The 21,050-nt window shown below is 31.0% G+C and overlaps 1 protein-coding gene across 2 annotated transcripts in view; it reads left to right on the top strand.

Annotated features, from left to right (window-relative positions):
- Positions 1–10,129: 10,129 nt before the first annotated feature.
- Positions 10,130–21,050, top strand: part of Trim9 (E3 ubiquitin-protein ligase Trim9) — a 264,736-nt gene continuing 253,815 nt past the window's right edge. For both annotated transcript variants that reach the window (XM_076418517.1, XM_076418516.1), the window contains exon 1: positions 10,130–10,907. In XM_076418517.1, the coding sequence (XP_076274632.1) occupies positions 10,149–10,907 (759 nt within the window). In that variant the 5' untranslated portion in view covers positions 10,130–10,148. The remainder of the gene's footprint in view (positions 10,908–21,050) is intronic.

Below are 21,050 nucleotides of genomic sequence, written 5' to 3'. Positions count from 1 at the left end.
AGTTTAAACGCTATAAAATTCTATGAATATTTCATGAATGGTTAAATTGTTTCATTGAATTTTAATCAATAGTTAATGTGTCTGCATAATCGACTTGTGCATGGTTTGAAAATGTATATTATTATTCCAATACGTAAAATGTTTATTGTAATATATGTGTATTTTAATGTTAAATGAATAATGTTACCTTGCAATTTTCTTTCCATTTTTTATTAATTCATAAACTACCTAGTTAAGGTTTGGTAAAAAATCGATAAAGAATTTTTACGATATGAGATATTTAAAACTAACTATGGAAAGCATTGCACATCAGTAAGTTACTCCAAAGAAAAACTTGTTACTGTTTTTTTTAAATTAATACATTGTTACTAGTCGTTTCCGTCTAACCTACAATTTGTCTTTACGCTAACTTAAATCTAGGTATATAACTAGGAGGACTCATCGGCCCTAACTCAGTCTCTGGTGAAATAATGTTTATACATGTCACTGCTGAATTTTTAATATATACACCTCACTACACAACACTACACAAGATCAGATGGTTTGATTCTTCTGAGTCTGTATCCTGTTCTGGTGGTTTCCAATAGTTGTAATATTTCAATATTCGTGTGAGAATGGAGTCTTTCCTCATGCCCCCTTGCAATTCTGTTGATTTCTTAACTGACTGTGGGTATCTGAAGGTCTCAATGTAGGTAATTAGTCCTAGAGTATTTGGGTGCACCCACAATACCTCTCAGGACTTTGTTCTGAAAAATTTGTATTTCATTTATGTTACTCTTTGCGGAACATCCCCATAATTGAACTCCGTACGTCCATATAGGTTTCAATATTTGCTTATATAATAGTAATTTATTATGTACTGATAATTGTGATTTTCTTCCAATTAGCCAGTACATTTTCCTATATTTCAATTACAGTTCTTTTCTCTTCTTCTTTATATGTTCCTTCCTTATGAGTTGTTACTATATTGTCAATGGAGTAACAGCTATTGAAAACGATCTAAAATTCATCGCCCAGAAAAGCATTTGCGAATTTCTGGTTCAAAATTGATTTGTGACTGTTGATGAAAAAATGGTCTATTTTGGTGATTTTATACTGAACAAGATGAGAAGTACTAGGATTAATATAAACAGTGATATATTATTTAACAACTTAACAGTTTAATTTACCATTTAGGAGTCTAACAGCCTAAAATTAGACTTAGCATTTTAGTTTTTCATTAATTATTAATAGTTATACTTACTAAAACTTCCTAGTGGTTTAGTAAATTGGGGTAATGAACAATCTCTAAAATACAGAAGATTTAGTCCGTCATAAAGTGGCAGATAAAGAACAACAGGGATAAATAGCAAATTATTAAATTCGAGCCCAGATGAAATACACATCAAATTGCTATAACATTGTCAGTAAATATTTAAATGATGATCATATATTGTTGAGGTGGCAACAATTAAAGACATCTTAACGTCGATTTGTGACTATTGATTTAAAAAATGCATATACAGCATTTTGATACTGCCATGAGGCGAAGAACTAAGACTAACATTACAATGGACACTTAAGCAAAAACATTAAAAAATTACACTATCTGTCTTGGATCAAAAGAATTTATTGTTGCTATATAAGTGTTTGAAGTGTCTGATCAATACATAGTAGTTTTAGTCTCATGTAGAAACTGAAAAATTGTAGAAATATTGAATAGCTTCGCAAAAATGCAGAAAAAGGTATCGAACAGTGGACATTGTGAACGAAGTCTAATCTAAAACTTAACACGTTGGTTTTTCATCATTTTTTATGTTACATTAATTGTGTTACTTAATTTTAAATAATTTCTAGTAGTTACCATTACCAATGTCTCGTAATAGTTTAGTAAATATCCATGTATCGTGTTCTCCATATCCGTAGTGGTAATCGGAAGTAATATGTCTGCTTGTTTGGAAAAATCTACGAGGAACAATCTGTAATGTACAGAATATTTAGAATTGGCGAATTTACTGAATCAACATGGAAGATAACAAACATCATAATTGTATTATTCAAAAAAAAAACACAAAAATTGCTATTACAGCAGTCACTGAGTAAAATACCAATTGTAATATCTTGCTAGAGCTACAAATATTAAACATATTGTATCATCGAATTGTGACTATTGATTAAAAGTGCATAGTTATATAATGACTTGCCGGCCATATAAATAAAGAGGCGAAGTACTACGGCGTCCATTTTAAATAGTAACTAATCTGAATTAGAAGTCGAGAAATCAGTCTTAGACAGAATAACATGGAAGAAAAAAATAATATGGGAAGATGATAAACAGTAATTCATATTTCCGTCTTGGTTGGTGCTGTGGTAAAGTCGACAAGACGGTCCAATTACTGTTGCGATAGTCGTAGGTTCAATTCTTGCTGGGGACTGGTTGTAAATTTATGTTTGTGATTGTTTAATATTTGTGAATGTTCTAGGCAAGAGTGGAAAATGCGACAAGGAAAATGATCCGAGTCACGTCAGTAACCAGAATGGGTAAGACTGGATGAATAGATCCCTAGTTGATAAAAGGAGATTTTAAAATATAGAAAAAATTTCATTTAAAATTAAATAGAGAACAAATCTCCCGAAGATAGATGAATCGATTGTTGCTATGGAAGATCTCTGTTTCTCATAAAGAACTGATCATTTACCGATTTAGATTCGAATTCGTGCCAATAGATGGCGTTCGAAATATTCGAGCGCCTTTCTATAATTCAATACCGACTTTGACAGCTGGAAAGTAAAGTAAAATAATTCGTGACGTAAATATTATCTATTAAACATGCCATTTGCATTAACCACATTAGCATTTTTATGTTTTGATTTATAGAAAATTGGGTTTAATGATTATATTCATTTTGGATTTATTTGATCTTGATCACTTTCATGAAACAAATCTTGGTTATGACATGAATCTAGACGGTTTTTATTATTTTTAACGCCTTCATAATATTTCATCGACCAAAAAATCAGTTGGAACGATGTTCTAAGAAGCTATTAGCCGTTTCTGACCTTGAAAGAAACGGAAACCGGTATATAAAAACTCTGACATGTTAGCTTACGCATAAAATTAATCTTGTTACTGTGAATTTTATCGAAAATGTCAAGCGGATGCCTGGTTATTGTCCATATTTATTATCGATTGGTTCTACCGTATACTTGGTCGGTTTAATGCCAAATATTCAGATAACAACAGATTACACAAAGGTCGACAAATTAAAATATCTCATTGTATAAATATAACTGATGGACATAATGTAATTTATTTTTAAAATTGGTAAACTTTGTTATTTTGTCTCTCCTAATTTATCACATCAGTACAAGCAATATTTGTGTATCAAATAAATATTGATTGAAAGTCTATAATAATTGAAACTTATATTTGTATTTTTGATTTAGGGATACTAATACCGTGTTGTAAAAGTATTGTAACCTATCAACATTGCGAAATGTAAACGTTTCTTGTTATATAACTAGTTGGAAACTATAACTGAGAAGGCGTAGAATGTATAAATGTTTCTAACATTATTTTTAAGAAACACTTCACTAAAAACTGTTTTTTGTTTATTCTATATATTAGTAGATTTTAATAATTTACTACATATAAATATTTTAAATTGTTTTATACGCTCATTGATATTTGTTTCATTTAAAACAACCAATTATTCCAGTGCGAGGGACGAACTCATAAGATATCCGGTCTTATCCTGTGTGGTTAGTTACGGTGAGACTGAGATGGTTGTTGCCTCACCTATTGTCAATGTGTGCACTATATCTATGAGTTATAATGTAAACCTTTTAGACAATAGTCTATGATTTTTGATTATTGATTAACAAAAAATTTTGATAGAAACAGAATACATTTAACACAGGGTGAAAGTCATAACTTGAAATTTAGGCACAGTGCGCAAGTGTCCAATTAACAAAATATAACAGAATTTTAATTAAAAAAAAACTTTCGAGCGAGAATTATCTGTCGTCTTTCCATATCCATTGTGGCAATGAACAATCTTTAGGATAAAGACGATTTAAAATTGGTTACCTTAATATGGAAAATAAAGAACGACAAGTACAGAATGAATTATTGAATTTAAAAAAATCACAACATAAGACACACACAGAACAAATTGCTATAGCTTTGTCTAAGTGCAATATCTAAGACTAAAGAGCCATTCAGTAAAATACCAATCATGAAATCTTGCCTGAGCGACATAAATTAATAATATTCTAACGTTGAGTTTTGATTAATGATGGAAAAACACATTTATTGTGTCAGCTATATAAAATGTGAGGCGAAGTACTAGGACTAAGGTCTCCATCGACACCAAAACAAAATTTTATATGTATTGTGTATGAAAAATGTATTGTTTTAAATACCAATCATGAAATCTTGCTTAAGTGACATAAATTAATAATATTCTAACGTTGAGTTTTGATTAATGATGAAAAAACACATTTATTGTGTCAGCTATATAAAATGTGAGGCGAAGTACTAGGACTAAAGTCTCCATCGACACCAAAACAAAATTTTATATGTATTGTGTATTTAAAATGTATTGTTTTTATAAGAATTTTGAAGTATCCTATTAATTCACAGCACTTTTAATCCCATGAAGTAGTCGCCGCAGATTGAGCAACAAATATAGAGTGAATTATTAAATAAATACATTCATCAAACATAGCTATAACATTTTTAATAAATATCTCGAACCAAATAATAATTCAGTAAAATACCAATTATGAAATCTTGTTTCGATGACATATATTAAATATATTTTAACGTTGAGTTGTGATTATTGATAGAAAACGGGTGGATAATGGAATGACGGTTCAATTGAAATGTCCCCGGCCTGACCCATAGATGGCGCTACTAGAATTAAATTCATATGATTTTTAGTTAGTCCTAATCCTCATTATTAGTATGTTTGGATCATTAGTTTGTGAATTATTAGCATTTTGAGTGAAGCAACTTCTGTTATTATGAAAAAAATGGATAAAAAGGAATTTCGCGTGTTTATAAAATATTGCTTTTGAAGGGAAAAAATACAGTTGAAGTAAAAATTTGGTTTGATTCCGAGTTTCCGGACACTGCCCCAGTAAAATCAACCATCAAGAGGTTGTTATCGAAGAAAACATTAAAAAAATCCACAAAATGATTTTGAATGGCCGTAATTTGAAATTGAATGAAATAGCAGACACTTTCAAGATATCGACTGAAGGTGTACATCATATCATTCATGAATATTTAGGTATGAGAAATCTTGCAAAGTGAGTGCTCACTTTGCACAATTTGTGCTAAAAAACTAATTTTGCCAAAAAAATGTGTTTTATTATGGTAGGCCGGGAATTTTTCAATTGAACTGTTATAGTGTCAGTTAGATAAAAGTGAGGCGAATTGCTAGGACTAAATCTCCATCGACGACAAAACAAAATATTATATGTCTTGTGCATGAAGAATGTATAGTTTTTATAAGAATTTCGTTTCTGATTAATTCATAGCAGTTTTGATCCCACGAAGAAGTCGGAACAGCTCCGAGGAAGATAGAAAAAATAAGAAGTTATAAACAGTAGTAGATATTGCGAATAAAATCTCATCTAAAATTAACACGTCCATATTTCATAATTTTCTATGTAATATTAGTTGCCCTACTTAATTATAAATAATTTTTAATAGTTACCAAATTTTCGTAGCAGTTGACAAAGTATAATAGAATTGTTTATCTTTATCATACATCATCATACCACTGTCTCTATATAATAATTAAACATACATTCTAATTTAAAAGAAAATGATTAAAACACTTTTTATAACATTATTAAATTTTTATTATAGTTTTATTCATATTGTATAATTTATAATTTTTAAAAGCGACTTTTTTTAGAGTTATTCGAGATATTTTAATTAAACTAGCATTTGTTTGAAAACGTATAAAATAGATACAACGAAACGATGTTATTATGTGGAACTATTGAGATGTATTTGTATTAAAATGAATGTGCGAATTCATTTTACTTTTCAGTGATTTTTTTGGAAGAACTCGCGAATTTAACTTCAGTTCTGGTTGTATCAATTTGTTTCGCATGACTGAATAAATTCAGAATAACAGCTAAAATGTTACTTTTTGTTTACTTTCAATTAAAAAATGTCATACATTTTAATTGTTTTATTTGGATTTATAATTTGTTAGTTATGTTCTTCATATTTACATAATATGATAGCAATAAACTTGTACTATAAAGATATTGAAATTTTTAGAACTAGTATGAAAATATTTTAACTTTTTAACGCTCTTCTTCTTTTTTATGAAATTAGCTAATTTAACAATGATTATGTTTGCACCAAAGTGTTTTATATTTTTGTTGTTGCATTTTGAACTATTTTTTATTTGTTGCGTTAAAATTATTCTGATGTATGCAGAAAATATGATATATTTAACAACAAATACTTATTTTAATGATTAATAGTCTGACTTGGCTGGTCAGTCGCCAGTCGGTAGGCATAATGGTGATGTTGTGGTTTGTAGCTTAAGTTATGCAATAGGTATATCCATATATATCCTAGTTGGTAAAAAGAAACCTCTAGAAAATAATAACTATTTTAAATTTGTTATTTTAACAAAAAATATTTATCTGGACTAGACCTACTGTTTAACGTGGACTCCGAACCACAGTCCTCGGCATTAAGCCCACCGACTGGCGAGTGACCAACGTAGAAATCAACCTAGAAGACATCCGGTCTTACCCAGCCTGGTTACTGGTGTGACTGGGATAATTTTCCTTGTCGGATTTTGCACTCTTGCCTAGGACAATCACAAATATTAAACAAACACAAACATAAATTTACGACCATGCCCCAGCAGGATTCGAACCCGCGATTATCGTAACTGTAGGTGGATAGCACTGTCGCCTTTACCACTGCGCTAACCAGCCGGCTAAAATTGTTATGTTATGAAAAAATGTTAAAACATTTAAACAGTTTCTTGTCTCAAATACGTATATTTTTGTTGTTTTATTTCAAATTGTTCTTTATTTCTTGAATTTTGATTGCAGTTGTTCTTTGCTCAGCTTTGTTTCTTTACCATTTATATTTATTTAATTATGTTCAATTTCCATTACTATTGGTTTTTATGCAAATCGCGCATTAAATAATGTTTTTATTTCATTCATTTTGTTTTTTTTTGTAGATAGAGCTTGAGATTTATATTTGCGTGAAATTTAGCAAACTCAATTTTATTAGATATATATTTATATAAATATTGATTTATTTTCATATTATTGTACATCAATATTGTCTTTTAAGGGAATTCTTTATTATTTATTTATTTATATATAATATATATTATATATAAATATATATATATATATATATATATATATATATATATATACATATATATATATATATATATATATATATATATATATATATATATATATATATATATATATATAACACAATTTTATTAGATATATGTTTATATAAATATTGATTTATTTTCATATTATTCTACATCAATATTGTCTTTTAAGGGAATTCTTTATTATTATTATATATATATATATATATATATATATATATATATATATATATATATATATATATATATATATATATATATATATCGCGTGTCTATTTGTTTTACAACATTCGAATAGGTGGATTTGGTTGGGACAGTGGTCAAGGTGACAGAACAGTCATCCTACTGTTGCGATGGTACCGGATTCGAATCCTGCTGGGACATGGTCGTAAATGTATGTTTGTGATTGTTTAACATAACTTTACATTTAGATAGAACTATATATATATATATAAATTAAACTCATATTTAGACCAATTAGAGCCAAATTCGTTTGCTATATTCAAATTCAAATTGCTGTTTAAATGTATTTATCTCGAAGTAACTGACTGACTTATTGACTTATTTTTGTTTTTCATTATTATGTGGTTTCAGTGGAATTGTTCGTTGAACTCTAGCACGTATCTATTTTTTACTAATAATATATAGGTAAGAAATCTTATATTTGTTCATTATATCATTTCTAACTCACAATTTAAGCTATTTGAATGTCCTAGAAGCTTACTGATATTTATTTATTAATAAAAGTGCCTATCATTATATATTTAACCTCCTATTTAGATGCATTATAGATAATTACATTTGCAATAGTTTTTAAAATTGCTATTAAAATTAATTTGAAGTATTTCTATTTTTTCATTATTTTTCATTATAGATATGGTTGTTTTAGTGAAATTGTTCATTGAACTCCGTCTATATCTGTTTTTTATAATACATATACATAAAAAATTATATCTATGCATTAAATCTATTGCGAGTTTATTAATATTTATATTTAAATAAAAGTAGTTCTCATTACTTATTTAAATTGACCTTTATTATGAGCATTAAAAATGCTGTTGAAATATACTTAACACATCAATTGAAAAGTCCCCGGCCTGACACATAGATGGCGCTACTAGATTTAAATCCATATATTTGTTTGCCCTAAGCCTCAAAAGATGCGTGTATTATTGACATATGTCGGATCATTAGTTTGTGAATTATAGCAATTTGAATGAAGCAACTTTTGTTATTGTTAAAAAAATTGATAAAAAGTAATTTCGCGTGTTGATAAAATATTGCTTTTTGAAGGGAAAAAATGCAGTTGAAGCGAAAACTTGGCTTGATGCTGAGTTTCCGGACTCTGCCCCAGGAAAATCAACCATCCAGGATTGGTATGCTAAGTTTAGACATGGTGAAATGAGCACCGAAGACGCTGAACACAGTGGACGCGCAAAAGAGGTTGTTACAGGAGGAAAATATTTAAAAAATCCACAAAATGATTTTGAATGGCCGTAAATTAAAATTTAATGCAATAGCAGACCCTCTAAAGATATCAACTGAACGTGTACATCATATCATTCACGAATATTTGGGTATGAGAAGGCTCTGTGCAAAGTGGGTGCAGTGCCATACTTTTGACTAAAAACAACGACGAGTTGATGATTCGGAGCGGTGTTTGAAGATGATCAAGCGTAATAAACCCGAGTTTTTGCGTAGATATGAGACAATGGATGAAACGTGGCTCCATCATTTCACTCCGAAGTCCAGTCGACAGTCATCCGAGTGGACTGCACACGATGAACCCGCTTCAAAGCGTAGGAAGACGCAACAGTCGGCTGGCAAGGTTATGGCGTCTATGTTTTGGAATGCGCATGGAATAATTTTCATTGGCTACCTTGAAAAAGGAAGGACCATCAACAGCGACTATTACATAGCGTTATTGGACCGTTTGAAGGACGAAATCGCCGAAAAACTGCCGCATTTGAAGAAAGAGAAAGTACTGCTTCACTAAGACAATGCACCGTGTCACAAGTCAGTGAAAACGATCGCAGAAATCCATGAATTGGGCTTTGAAATGCTTCCTCATCCACCGTATTCTCCAGATCTGCCCCCCAGCGACTATTTTCTGTTCTCAGATCTCAAAAGAATGCTCGCTGGGAAGAAATGTTCGTCGAATGAAGAGGTGAATCGTACTACAAAAATGGTATCGAAAAGTTGGAGGGTCGCTATAATCAGTGTATCACCCTTGAAGGGAATTATTTTGAATAAAAAACGAATTTTGCAAAAAAATATGTTTTACTATGGTAGGATGGAAACTTTTCAATTGACCTGTTATATCAAAATAAGTTTGAATTATTTTAATTTCGCATTATTATTGCTATTTTAGTGGAATTGTTTTTCTTTTTATAATACATAGACCAAAAATGTAACATTTATTCATTAATTCGTTGCTAACTCATATTTTACGCTACTTAGATATCCCTAGCTAGTTGATATTTATTTATTATTAAAAATATATGTTTTGTTCTTTTTTTTTTAAGCAAAATTCACAAATCTCTTCCTTTACGCAAGTAATTGAGTATAAAAGAGTATACGCGCTTACATGTAGGTAGGAACGAACCACCGAGCCAGAAAAGGGGTCGCACTAACCCCTCATCGACGAACAGCCGGCGTCGTCTTCGTCCCCGATCGGCCGGAATCGGCCCCGCTCGGCCGGCGCGCCGTTTTGAAAGCGGCCGCTCTCGGCGCGCGTTAGTACACCGCCAGCCGCATCTTACGATGGAGGAGGAGCTACGCTGCTTCGCCTGTAAACAGTTCTACAACAACCCGGTCTTACTGCCGTGCTATCACGGGCTGTGCCTGCACTGCGCCCTCAACCTGCAGCAACCCGCCAATCACAATGCCGCCGCGGCTTCGAATAACGCGGCAGCGTCGGAGAATGCCGAGAGCGTCGCCTCCGGGTCCTCCGGCGACTACCAGGAGTCCGACAAGTTGTCGATCCTGAGCGAAACGGACAGCGGCGTGGTGTGCACCTCCAGGCCCAACTCCTACGTGGGCACCCCCAGCGGGGTGCTGTTTCCCGGCGCCCTATCGCTCGCGTGTCCCTTCTGCCACAAGATCGTCTACTTCGACGATAACGGCGCCCATAACCTGCCCAAATATCGCGTCATGCAGAACATTGTGGACCGGTACGGGGAACTGAAGAACTTGACGCTGAAGTGTCAGATGTGCGAGAAGGAACCGGCCCGCGACGCCACCGTGATGTGTGAACAGTGCGAGGTGCTCTATTGTGAGATCTGCAGGGAGTCGTGCCATCCTGCCAGGGGTCCGCTCGCGAAGCACGTCCTCGTCGAGCCGAAACGTGGTGGAACGACCACCGGCAAGGTCAAGGACGGGAGATGTCCCGAACACCAGGAGGAAACGTTGAACATGTACTGTTTGGTGTGCAAGATCAGTGTTTGTGCCCTGTGTCTGATGGATTCTCGTCATACCAGTCACGACGTCCAAAGTCTCGGGGTGATGTGCAAATCTCAAAAGGTGAGTTCCTTTTCCTGTATACATTTGAACTTTAATAACCTGAAGATTCCTCTGACGTAAGGGAAACTCGTTATATATCACTGGGCTTTATTACTCAATGATATTGTTAAGCTGGTCATAAGACAATAATGTTTTTATAACATTATATTAGATTAGTATATTTATAATATTCCATCCATCAGCATCGTCTGTTTAGTAACGTAGGGATGTAAGTTTCATAAAATTTTCCTAGTAGTTACTGATATTTATAATGCAATTCATTCTTTCGTTTCAGTGTCATATACCATTCAATTGTGTTTAGCTTTCATGAAGTTCTATCAGTGAGAATAATGAATAGAACACAAAATAACAGCATTCGTACTTTTATAACCTGAAGATACCTTGGACGTATACAATATCATCTCAATGAGATTATTGAATTAGGTATATGATAATAATCTTATTATAATAATATATTATGTTATTATATTTCCAACATTTCATTATTCATTATATTCAGATATTCATAATGCACTGTAAGGTGTTGGCTCTCTTCAGATCACTCAGGATTAACCTGAAGATTCCTTGGACGTAAAGGAAACTATATATCACTCTGTTTATTTTTCAATGAATACATCTCAATGAGATTATTGAATTAGGTAGAAGACAATAATATTTTTATATGATTATATTATGTTATTATATTTATAATACTTCATTCTTTAGCATCGCATCGCCTTTTTGGTAACATGTAAGGGATGTAAATTTCATAAAATTTTCCTATTAATTACTCATATTCATAATGCTATTCAATCTTTCGTTAGAGTGTAAATCCCACAAGATAGATTCATATTTCATATTTGCATTTCAACGTTATTCTATATCATCATTCAGTTAGTTCAGCTTTCATGAAGTTCTATCATTGAGAATATTGAATAGAACACTGCTGTTATTTTACATTTGGATTGTATTTATTATTCAATGAATCACCATTCATTCAATCATCTCAATGCGTTTATTGAATTAGGTAGAAGACAATAATGTTTTTATATGATTATATTATATTATTTTATTTATAACATTTCATTATATTTATATATTCTTAATGCACTGTAGGATGTTGGTTCTGTTCAGATCACTTACGATATTGAAAGTCTTTTTCAGTGTAATCCTCACAAGATAGACTCATATTTGCATTTACATTTTTCAATATATCATTTAGTTATGTTTAACTTTGATGAAGATATCTCAATGAGAATATCGAATAGAATATAAAATAATACTGTTTTTTATATCAATAAATATTTCTTGTAGTTTATTTATTACATTATTACTAGTCGTTGTCGACTAACATACGGTTTGCCTTATCTTGGTCTTTAGTTTAATAATGTCTATGTATTGACACTGCTGTTTTTCTATTAAATGCACTTCATTACGTTACACTCCATAATATCAAATGGATTGATACTTTTGAGCCTGTGTCCTGTTCTGGTATTATCCAGGAGTTATATTATTTCGATATTGACATGATAATGGAGTCACTTGGTATTTCGATTCATTGGCTCGATGTCAGTAATCAATTCTGTAGTATTTGGGTGCGCCTACGATACTTTTCAGGACTTTGTTCTGGAATACTTGTATTGTTTTTATATTAATTTTCGCGCATATATAATAATAATTTTATTCCGTATTTCCACATGGGTTTGAATATTTGCTTATATAATAGCAATTTATTATGTACTAAAAATTGTGATTTTCTTCCAATTAACTTTTCAATGTATTTTCCTATATTTTAACTCCAGTTCTTTCTTTTATACGTGCTCCTTTCAGCGAAGTTTCGCATCAACGTCCATTCTGAGATACTTAGCGTTGTTGCCATATGGAATGATATTATTTTTTATTCTTATGGCTGGTTGAACGGTCTGATTATACATGAACTGCACAGATTTACTTTCGTTAATGTTTTCCACCTTGTGACCAATTATTTATATTGTCACTTGTCCATTGTATTTTTCATGTGGCTTCTTTGCTATTATCTCCAACAGCAAGAATTACAGTATCATCAGCAAATCTAGCCATTTTCCATTTGTGGCATATCAGATGTCAGAGTAGGTAAATAATAGGCCCCAATACAATTCCTTGTGCTACCTGCTTTAGCTTCTTTTATTGTAGAGTAAGCTTGCTCGTGTTTGGCTCTAAACATTGTGGTTGTAATGTAAGATTTATATAGCTCAGTGTATTGTTTATGTAACATTTTCTGTACCTGAAATGAACCAAGAATGTAGATTAACATACCTATTTACCTTCATAGGCTCTTCAATTACATCTGTGCACCTGATCAATCGTCAAATGTTTGTTAATAAACCCAAACTAATGTGTAAGCATTAGGTTTTTTATCTCCATCAATAAATAACGAAGTATCGAAGATACGTGAAAGAATTTCTTAGAACGCTACCCAAGATTCAGACTTTGTCACTAAGTTACTTTTTATTAAGCTATAAGGGAGATTAGATTCAGATCATTTTTCCTGAATGTTGATCCTTATTAAACCAATGACGATTTTCAAAGCTCATATCCAAATGCATTCTCATAGGCTACGTTCATTTACGTGTATTTCAACTTTAACATTATGGAAATTCGTTAAACATAAATAAAATGATATATCATTCAGGATAATGCAATTTTTATTGCTTAATCTCTGAATTAGAATATTGAATAGGATATAGAAATGTTTTTATAACAACAAATATTGAAGATTTGTGGATTCTAGATTCTTCTTCTAAGATTCAAATTTTATTGCTATTATTTCTTTAATTAAAATATAAAGGATATTATTTTATTGTAATTTTCCGAATAGCTTTTAAAATTTGCATTTGTCATAACAGTCAGGAAGTTCAAAGCTTTATTTAAGTGCATTTCTGAAAATCCTATTCAATTTATTACAATATATCATTCAATTGCGTTTAACTTTTATGAAAATAACTCAATGAGAATATTGCATAGTACATAAAACACCATTGTTTTTATGATAACAAATAATCAAGTGGAAGAACTTCTTAGAATGTTTTCCAAGATTCTCATTTTATTACTATTTTATTCTTTATTCAGATATAAGGATGATTGGTTTCATGTAACATTTCTAACACCTTTTAAAATGTAAGAAGTATAATATCATATACTATAAGATGTTAATCCTCGTTATACCATTGATGATATTTAAAGCTTTTGGTTCAAGTGCAAAATTCATTTCTGTTTACATTTTACCTTTGACAGTCTGAAGCAATAATCTTTTTAAATCAGTAAATAATCAAATGCTGAAAAACTTCTTCAAATGTTGTTTCAAATTCTTCAGTGTATTTACCACAAGATAGTTCTTATTCCATAACTGCATTTAGATTTTGTTCAATATATAATTGATTTGTGTTTAGTTTTTACAATTTAATGAAGACCTCTTAGTGAGAATATTCAATGGGACATATAACAATAATGTTTTGATAAATGATGAAGATATGGGATAGAACTTCCTGGAATGCCACTCAATATTCACATTTTTTGATATTTTATTTTTTATTGAGATATAAGGGAGGTTATATCCATGTTTTTATATAACTTATAATAGTTATATCCAAAATAGAATATACTCTTAGGATATTGATTTTCGAGATACCAACGGCGATGTAGATAAGATTTTAATACAAGTACAATTCTCAAAATCTAGGTTTATTTTCCTGCTTGCAACTTATAAGTTGAAAAAAACTTACTGATGCTATAAGTTATAATTACTGAATATTGAATAAAGCATAAAACAATATTAGTTTCACAACAAATAATCAGTTATTAAAGATATGTCGAAGAACTTGGAACTTGGAATGTCGCCCAAGATTCATGTTTCATCGGCATCTAATATTAAAGCGCGTCCGGCTTGCATATCGACCTCAGTTATTCAGATTCATCAAGATGTAAAAGATATTATTAGTGTCAGGATTTATGTGCGATAGTTACTAAAATGTATAGTGATTTATAAGGCAAAATTATAATCAAATATCATTATACAAACCTCTAAAATCTTGAACCAGTAATTATCTCGAATACTCTATTAGTACTATTTAGTTTGCAGAATGAGTACCAATATCAAAAGAGATATATTTAAAGAAGCTAATACTATTAACAGTCTGAAAATCCTTTAACCATAAATCATAATAAAGGAAACTATATTTCATTCAATACTTCCCAAGTAAAGTATTGAATAGGATATAGGTAATAATATTTTTACGACAATAAATGATTAAGTACTTAATCTGTATGATATATTCTAGGAATGCCATCTAAGATTCACATTTTATTGGAATTTAGTATTGTAACTCTTCTAGCTTACATATTGCCATGATTTATTCAGATTCACCTTATTTTATTTAAATTTATAAAACAAAATTATCATATAATTTGCTCTATGATGTTAAATATTTTTAACTTGTTCAAATTTCATTTTATTATGACTGTAAATATATTACTCATTATTGTTAATTGGTTAACCTTGCTATATTTTTATTGATAAGAATATTCGTTTTAAACATAATGACTCCAGTTATGATTATGTTTGAATTTAGAAATGATCTTGGAGATATTCAGTTTTTTCGAAAGGTTTAATATTACCTATATAGGTAAATACTGCAGTACACATTACTGATGCGTAAACAGGACTGACTCTATTATTAATTATTATTATAATTTTTTCTTTTTTATTAACATTTGAATGACAATGGCTCAATTTTAGTTCTTAGGTTGTCAAAGAAATGAGTCAGTAGGCCGGACTTATAAATCACCATTCACACCCATTGATATTTTCATTATAGTTATCTTCGTTTTAGTAAATTCTTCGCAGATATTTATTTGTATTTTATGCTGTTCTCATGTTTTTATAATGTGTAATTGTCAATGTCTTTATTTTATATTTGTAAATTTTTTACAGTGTAGTTATTGTCGTCTCTTTGTAACTAATTAAGAATCGTTTTTACAGAACCTATACCTTTAACCTTTAACAGGGTAAACAGATATCTTGTAGTAGATCAAAATGATAATGAAATTAAACATGTTATTGCGAAACAAGATACACTTAACAGAATTATCTTTTATTCAATAATTTGAATGGCCGACTTCATCAGTTCTCCAGAAAATTTGTTAATAAACTGGAGAGTTAAATGTTACATAGAATCATCATTAGCGTATTGTATACATATCCTCTATTTAATCTGTAGTATACTTATTCTCTTACGTAAGCAGAAATCAATATTATGAATACAGATAACGTAGAGAATCATTGAAATATTTATAAACCAAAATTCAGTTGCGTGTTTTATTTGCTTGAATGTATCGAAAAGGGATTTTTTATTCGGGAAAGGAAATTTTTATTCTCGACAAGAACGCCTTTGTTTTTCATAAAATCATTATATACACAAAATATATAGACAAAAGTTAGTAGCTTCACTGCAAATATAATTGATCTGGCAATATTTGCAGCGCTAAAAGCAAGAATGCCTTTAACAGTTTGTATAAAAAGGTGGCAGCGTTGTTGGTATTCATACATCTTTGCCGGTTGCCATAGTTCCGTATTAAATATGTACAAGTTTAGGCTGATTAAATTTTATGTTCTTTTAATATAAAATTGTGAGGATTTTTATTTGTAATAATGCTTCATATTTAAAATATTAACATTTTCATCTAAACGCCAATTTTCGAGTGTTTTTTTTATTTCCATTTTTTAAATTTTCATCTTGCACTAGATATTATTAATACAATCTTAATTTATAAAATGAATTTATTGCTATAGTTCTGTTGTACCTGCATCAATATACAAGCTATAAAAGTTCAGACAGTTTAATACATTTCAGTCTTCTGATTTGCTCGTGTTGTCTAGTAGCTCTCTTGCTAGGTTGCTGTGATTCACTAACTTTATTCTACGTTTTAAGTCCAAATCTTGGATAATTGCGTGAGTCCTTCGTTGGTTGCACAGAGATAAGCATTGGTTATTAATGGAAGAACTTTCTTTTGGCTTCGTTGGTTGCTTCGACGTTTTAGTAAACCCACATATTTCAAACCAAATATGCTTTTTATTAGACTGATAAACCAATCTCTTTAATTTTGAGACTCCCAACTTGTTCCACTCTCTCTTGTGTCTTCGGATTAATCATTGAGTTTGTGTCTGATCAGGTCTGCTTTTCATTTAACGTGGTGTTTTTCCTGTATATATAGAATAAGTAGTAGGGTTGACAACGCTGCAAGATAGTATGTAGAGTATCTTATCTTGTCGATAAGTTTCGTCGGTCGATATAGTTTTTTAATCAGATACGGACAAAAATTTAAAAAGGTAAATATTTGCAAGGAGAACACTTATTTTGGGTGATATTTTATTTCAATAAAACCTGTCTCTGTAAAACATAATATACAGCTATTTTTAATGTAATACTACCATAGTATACCTTGTTCTATCGTTTATGTTTCTTCAATTTAAGTGTTTGTTGATGATATAAGTAATTTTTTTAATATTATTTTTAGTATTTATTTAAGTTTAGAGTGTAACAAAAAATATTCATTGGGTGCTAAATTTGGTGAGTATGGCACATGCCATGTGGATAACTCAAGCAGAATAGAAATGAAGAAAGATGATTTGTCGTAGTTGAAATACATCCTAAAATACTTATTTAGTTTTCGTTGGCTACATGTTGGATTCAATTTTGATCAATGCGTCACGAAAATGACGAGAACAATTTTAAATTAATGCAAATTTCATCCGAAATGCTTTCTAATACTTTGCAGAAACTGCAGGCAGAATTTACAGAAAGTTGTTTCGTATAAAAATGTAGAAATAGCTAAAATAGCAGATTCTACGCAAACTTTGCTGTTCAGATTAATTTTAATATTATAATTAATTTTCCTCTTTAAACTTATGATCGATGTTTCTTTATAAAAAAATCACAAAAGTTAATTTTCTTTAACGGCTACCATTCACAAACTAAGTTATATGGAGACAATATACTAAATGTGAAAGTTTATGATTGTATTAGAACTTATCATATATAACAGGTCAATTGAATAGTCTCCGGCCTGCCACGCAGATGGCGCTACTACAATTAAATCCATATGTTTTTTACTTAGACTGACTCCAAACCCTAACTCTCAAAAGATGCGCGTATAAATTTGACAGATGTCGGATTATTAGTTTGTGAATTATATCATTTTGAGTGAAGCAACTTTCGTTATTGTGAAAATATACAGTTGAAGCAACAACTTGGCTTGATGTCGAATTTCCGGACACTGCCCCAGAAAAAGCAACCATCAAGGATTGGTATGCTAAGTTTAGGCGTGGTGAAATGAGCACTGAAGATGGTGAACGCAATGGATGCCCAAAAGAGGTTGTTGCCGACGAAAACATCGAACGTGTACATCATATCATTCACGCATATTTGGGTATGAGAAAGCTCTGTGCAAAGTGGGTGCCGCATGAGCTCACTTTTGACCAAAAACAACGAGTTGATGATTCTAAGCAGTGCTTGAAGATGATCAATCTTAATAAACCCGAGTTTTTGCGTCGCTATGTGACAATGGATGAAACATGACTCCATCATTTCACTTCGAAGTCCAGTTGACAGTCATCCGAGCGGACTGCACGCGATGAACCTACTCCAAAGCGTGGGAAGACGCAACGGTCGACTGGCAAGGTTATGGCGTCTGTATTTTAGGATGCGCATGGAATAATTTTTATTGACTATCTTGAAGAAGGAAGGACCATCAACAGCGACTATTACATAGCATTATTGGACAGTTTCAATGACGAAATCGCCGAAAAACGTCCGCATTTGAAGAAAAAGAAAGTGCTGCTTCACCAAGACAATGCACCGTGCACAAGTCAGTCAAAACGATGGCAAGAATCCATTAATTGGGCTTCCTCATCCACCGTGTTCTCCAGATCTGGCCCTCAGCGACTATTTGCTGTTCTCAGATCCCAAAAGAGCGCTCGCTGGGAAGAAATTTTCGTCGAATGAAGAGGTGACCGCCGAAACTGAGGCCTATTTTGAAGCAAAGGACAAATCGTACCACTACAGAAATGGTATCGAAAAGTTTGAGGGTCGCTATAATCAGTGTATCGCCCATTCAATTATGTTGAATAAAAAAAAGTAATTTTGGCAAAAAAATTGAGTTGTACTATCGTAACAGGTCAAAAAGTTTAGAAAATATTATTAAGCTTTTTGTTTGTACTGAATTTTTATTTTGGTATTGCTATTAAATACACACATACGTATAGAGTCATTTAATATTGTAACTTGTTATGTTTATATTTATTTAGCTTATATTTACTACAGAATATGTGGAGTTAATATATTTTTCAGTATAACATTAAATCAAAGAATAAAATGGCAAATGTGGATTTTTTATTGATTCTATCTCGATGCAGCTTATTTGTTTTCGAGCTTTAAACTCGCATCAGCTGTAAACATGAGATTTTATTTACGCTGTAATCCGAACATAGGTATTATTGATGTATAATTTTATTAAAAGTTATTTTATATCAATATGAGTTTGACGAAGATTTATCTTATCAAAAATCTTATTTTAGACAAGCGGAACGGAGAAAATATTCATTCATATTGATCTATTTTCCTGATACAGAGTTTAATACCGTCAGATAGATGAGATAAAGTATGAACGATATTTTTAATAAATAATTATATATTGACCTGTTCATAGTTAAAGTTAATTGACTATACTACAATCAGCTCACTTCAATGATAGGTATTTTCTGCAAACTTATTTTGTCATGAAACAAATTTATTCCACTATTAAAACGAGAAATTAAGTCACCATTAAAATGGCTTATTAGTGAGTTACGGTTATAGAGCGTACCAAAGTGGAAAGCTTATACAATAAATGACCTCAATCGCTTCACTCGCATAATTCTAACAAGGGAAATAGCATTTGTTTACCAATTCACTTTAAGCTAATTGCATTAGTTAATTCATATTTTCTAGATAATTTTTTATTAAAACTAATAATTAAATACTAAATATAGATGTAATAAACAAACACAAACGACAGAATATTAGTCATTCTGTTTTCGTTGGTTAAATTACTTTCTATATAATTAAATTGAATAATATCAAATCTAATAAGAAACATGTTTTCCTTAAACCTAATGGTACCTAATTAATTAAATTGCACTGATTGTTGACACACTATGATTTTTTTCCTTTTTTATTAGTTTAACTATTCAAGAATTGTATTTATGGTGAACGCTATTTTAATCCAAAATCTTTTATAGCTCAATATATTTATAACATATAATAAATAATTCCAGTGTCTAGCTAATAAAACAATTTTTAAGTATAATTCAGTTTCATTCATCAAGATATTCAAACTTAGTAGTGACTCGTTCAATTCAGCGCTCCTTTAATTGTCTTATACTTTTTCTATAGAAGCAAATGTTTTTTTGACCTTCTTTATCGAGTCTTATTTGAAGTAGTTACTGAGTGCTAGCTCTGGACTATATGGTGGGTGACAAAACCACAAGAAGCGTAATTTTTACCATCGTTTTAATCGACCTGTGACAAAATGTATTATTTTGGAAATAGCAAAACACTCACACATCAATGAGGAATACACATGTATTTTCTCCCACTCGTCTTGTTTGTTAATTAATCCAAGTACAAATTGATGAAATGTACTAATAAATTAATTTATAATTAAGATTGTACTAAGCATATCTAATAAAGATGAGAGCTATAAATATTTTTCTATCTAGATTTTTATTAAATAGTTTATTTTAAGTTTTACTGGAAGTGTGATACAGTACCAGTTAAAATAAATTATGAATTATTTGAATTAGAGTTTGTTGTAGAGAGGGGAAAAAATGGTCTTCGGAAATGCTCTAGATGATATCTACATGTTATTTCAAGCTATATGTATTTTCATTATATATCTTTGCACATAATGAGTCTGTTTTCTGTGCTAGACACGTATAAAGTTTGTTTATGGTGCTGAAGCTTATGAGCGCTATGCAGTAGCGCCAATTCGATACTCCAATCCACAATTGTTGACAAAACTAACCATGAATGTTTGTATACGGCTACAGGCGATAGACAAATCAAACTCGTAGATAATTCGAACGATTCA

This window comes from Rhynchophorus ferrugineus, unplaced genomic scaffold (assembly GCF_030347505.1).
Source record: "Rhynchophorus ferrugineus isolate W39M unplaced genomic scaffold, kcgeb_rfMv2 rfM11, whole genome shotgun sequence".
NCBI lineage: Eukaryota > Metazoa > Arthropoda > Insecta > Coleoptera > Curculionidae > Rhynchophorus > Rhynchophorus ferrugineus.
This window is presented reverse-complemented; position numbering and strand designations above follow the sequence as displayed.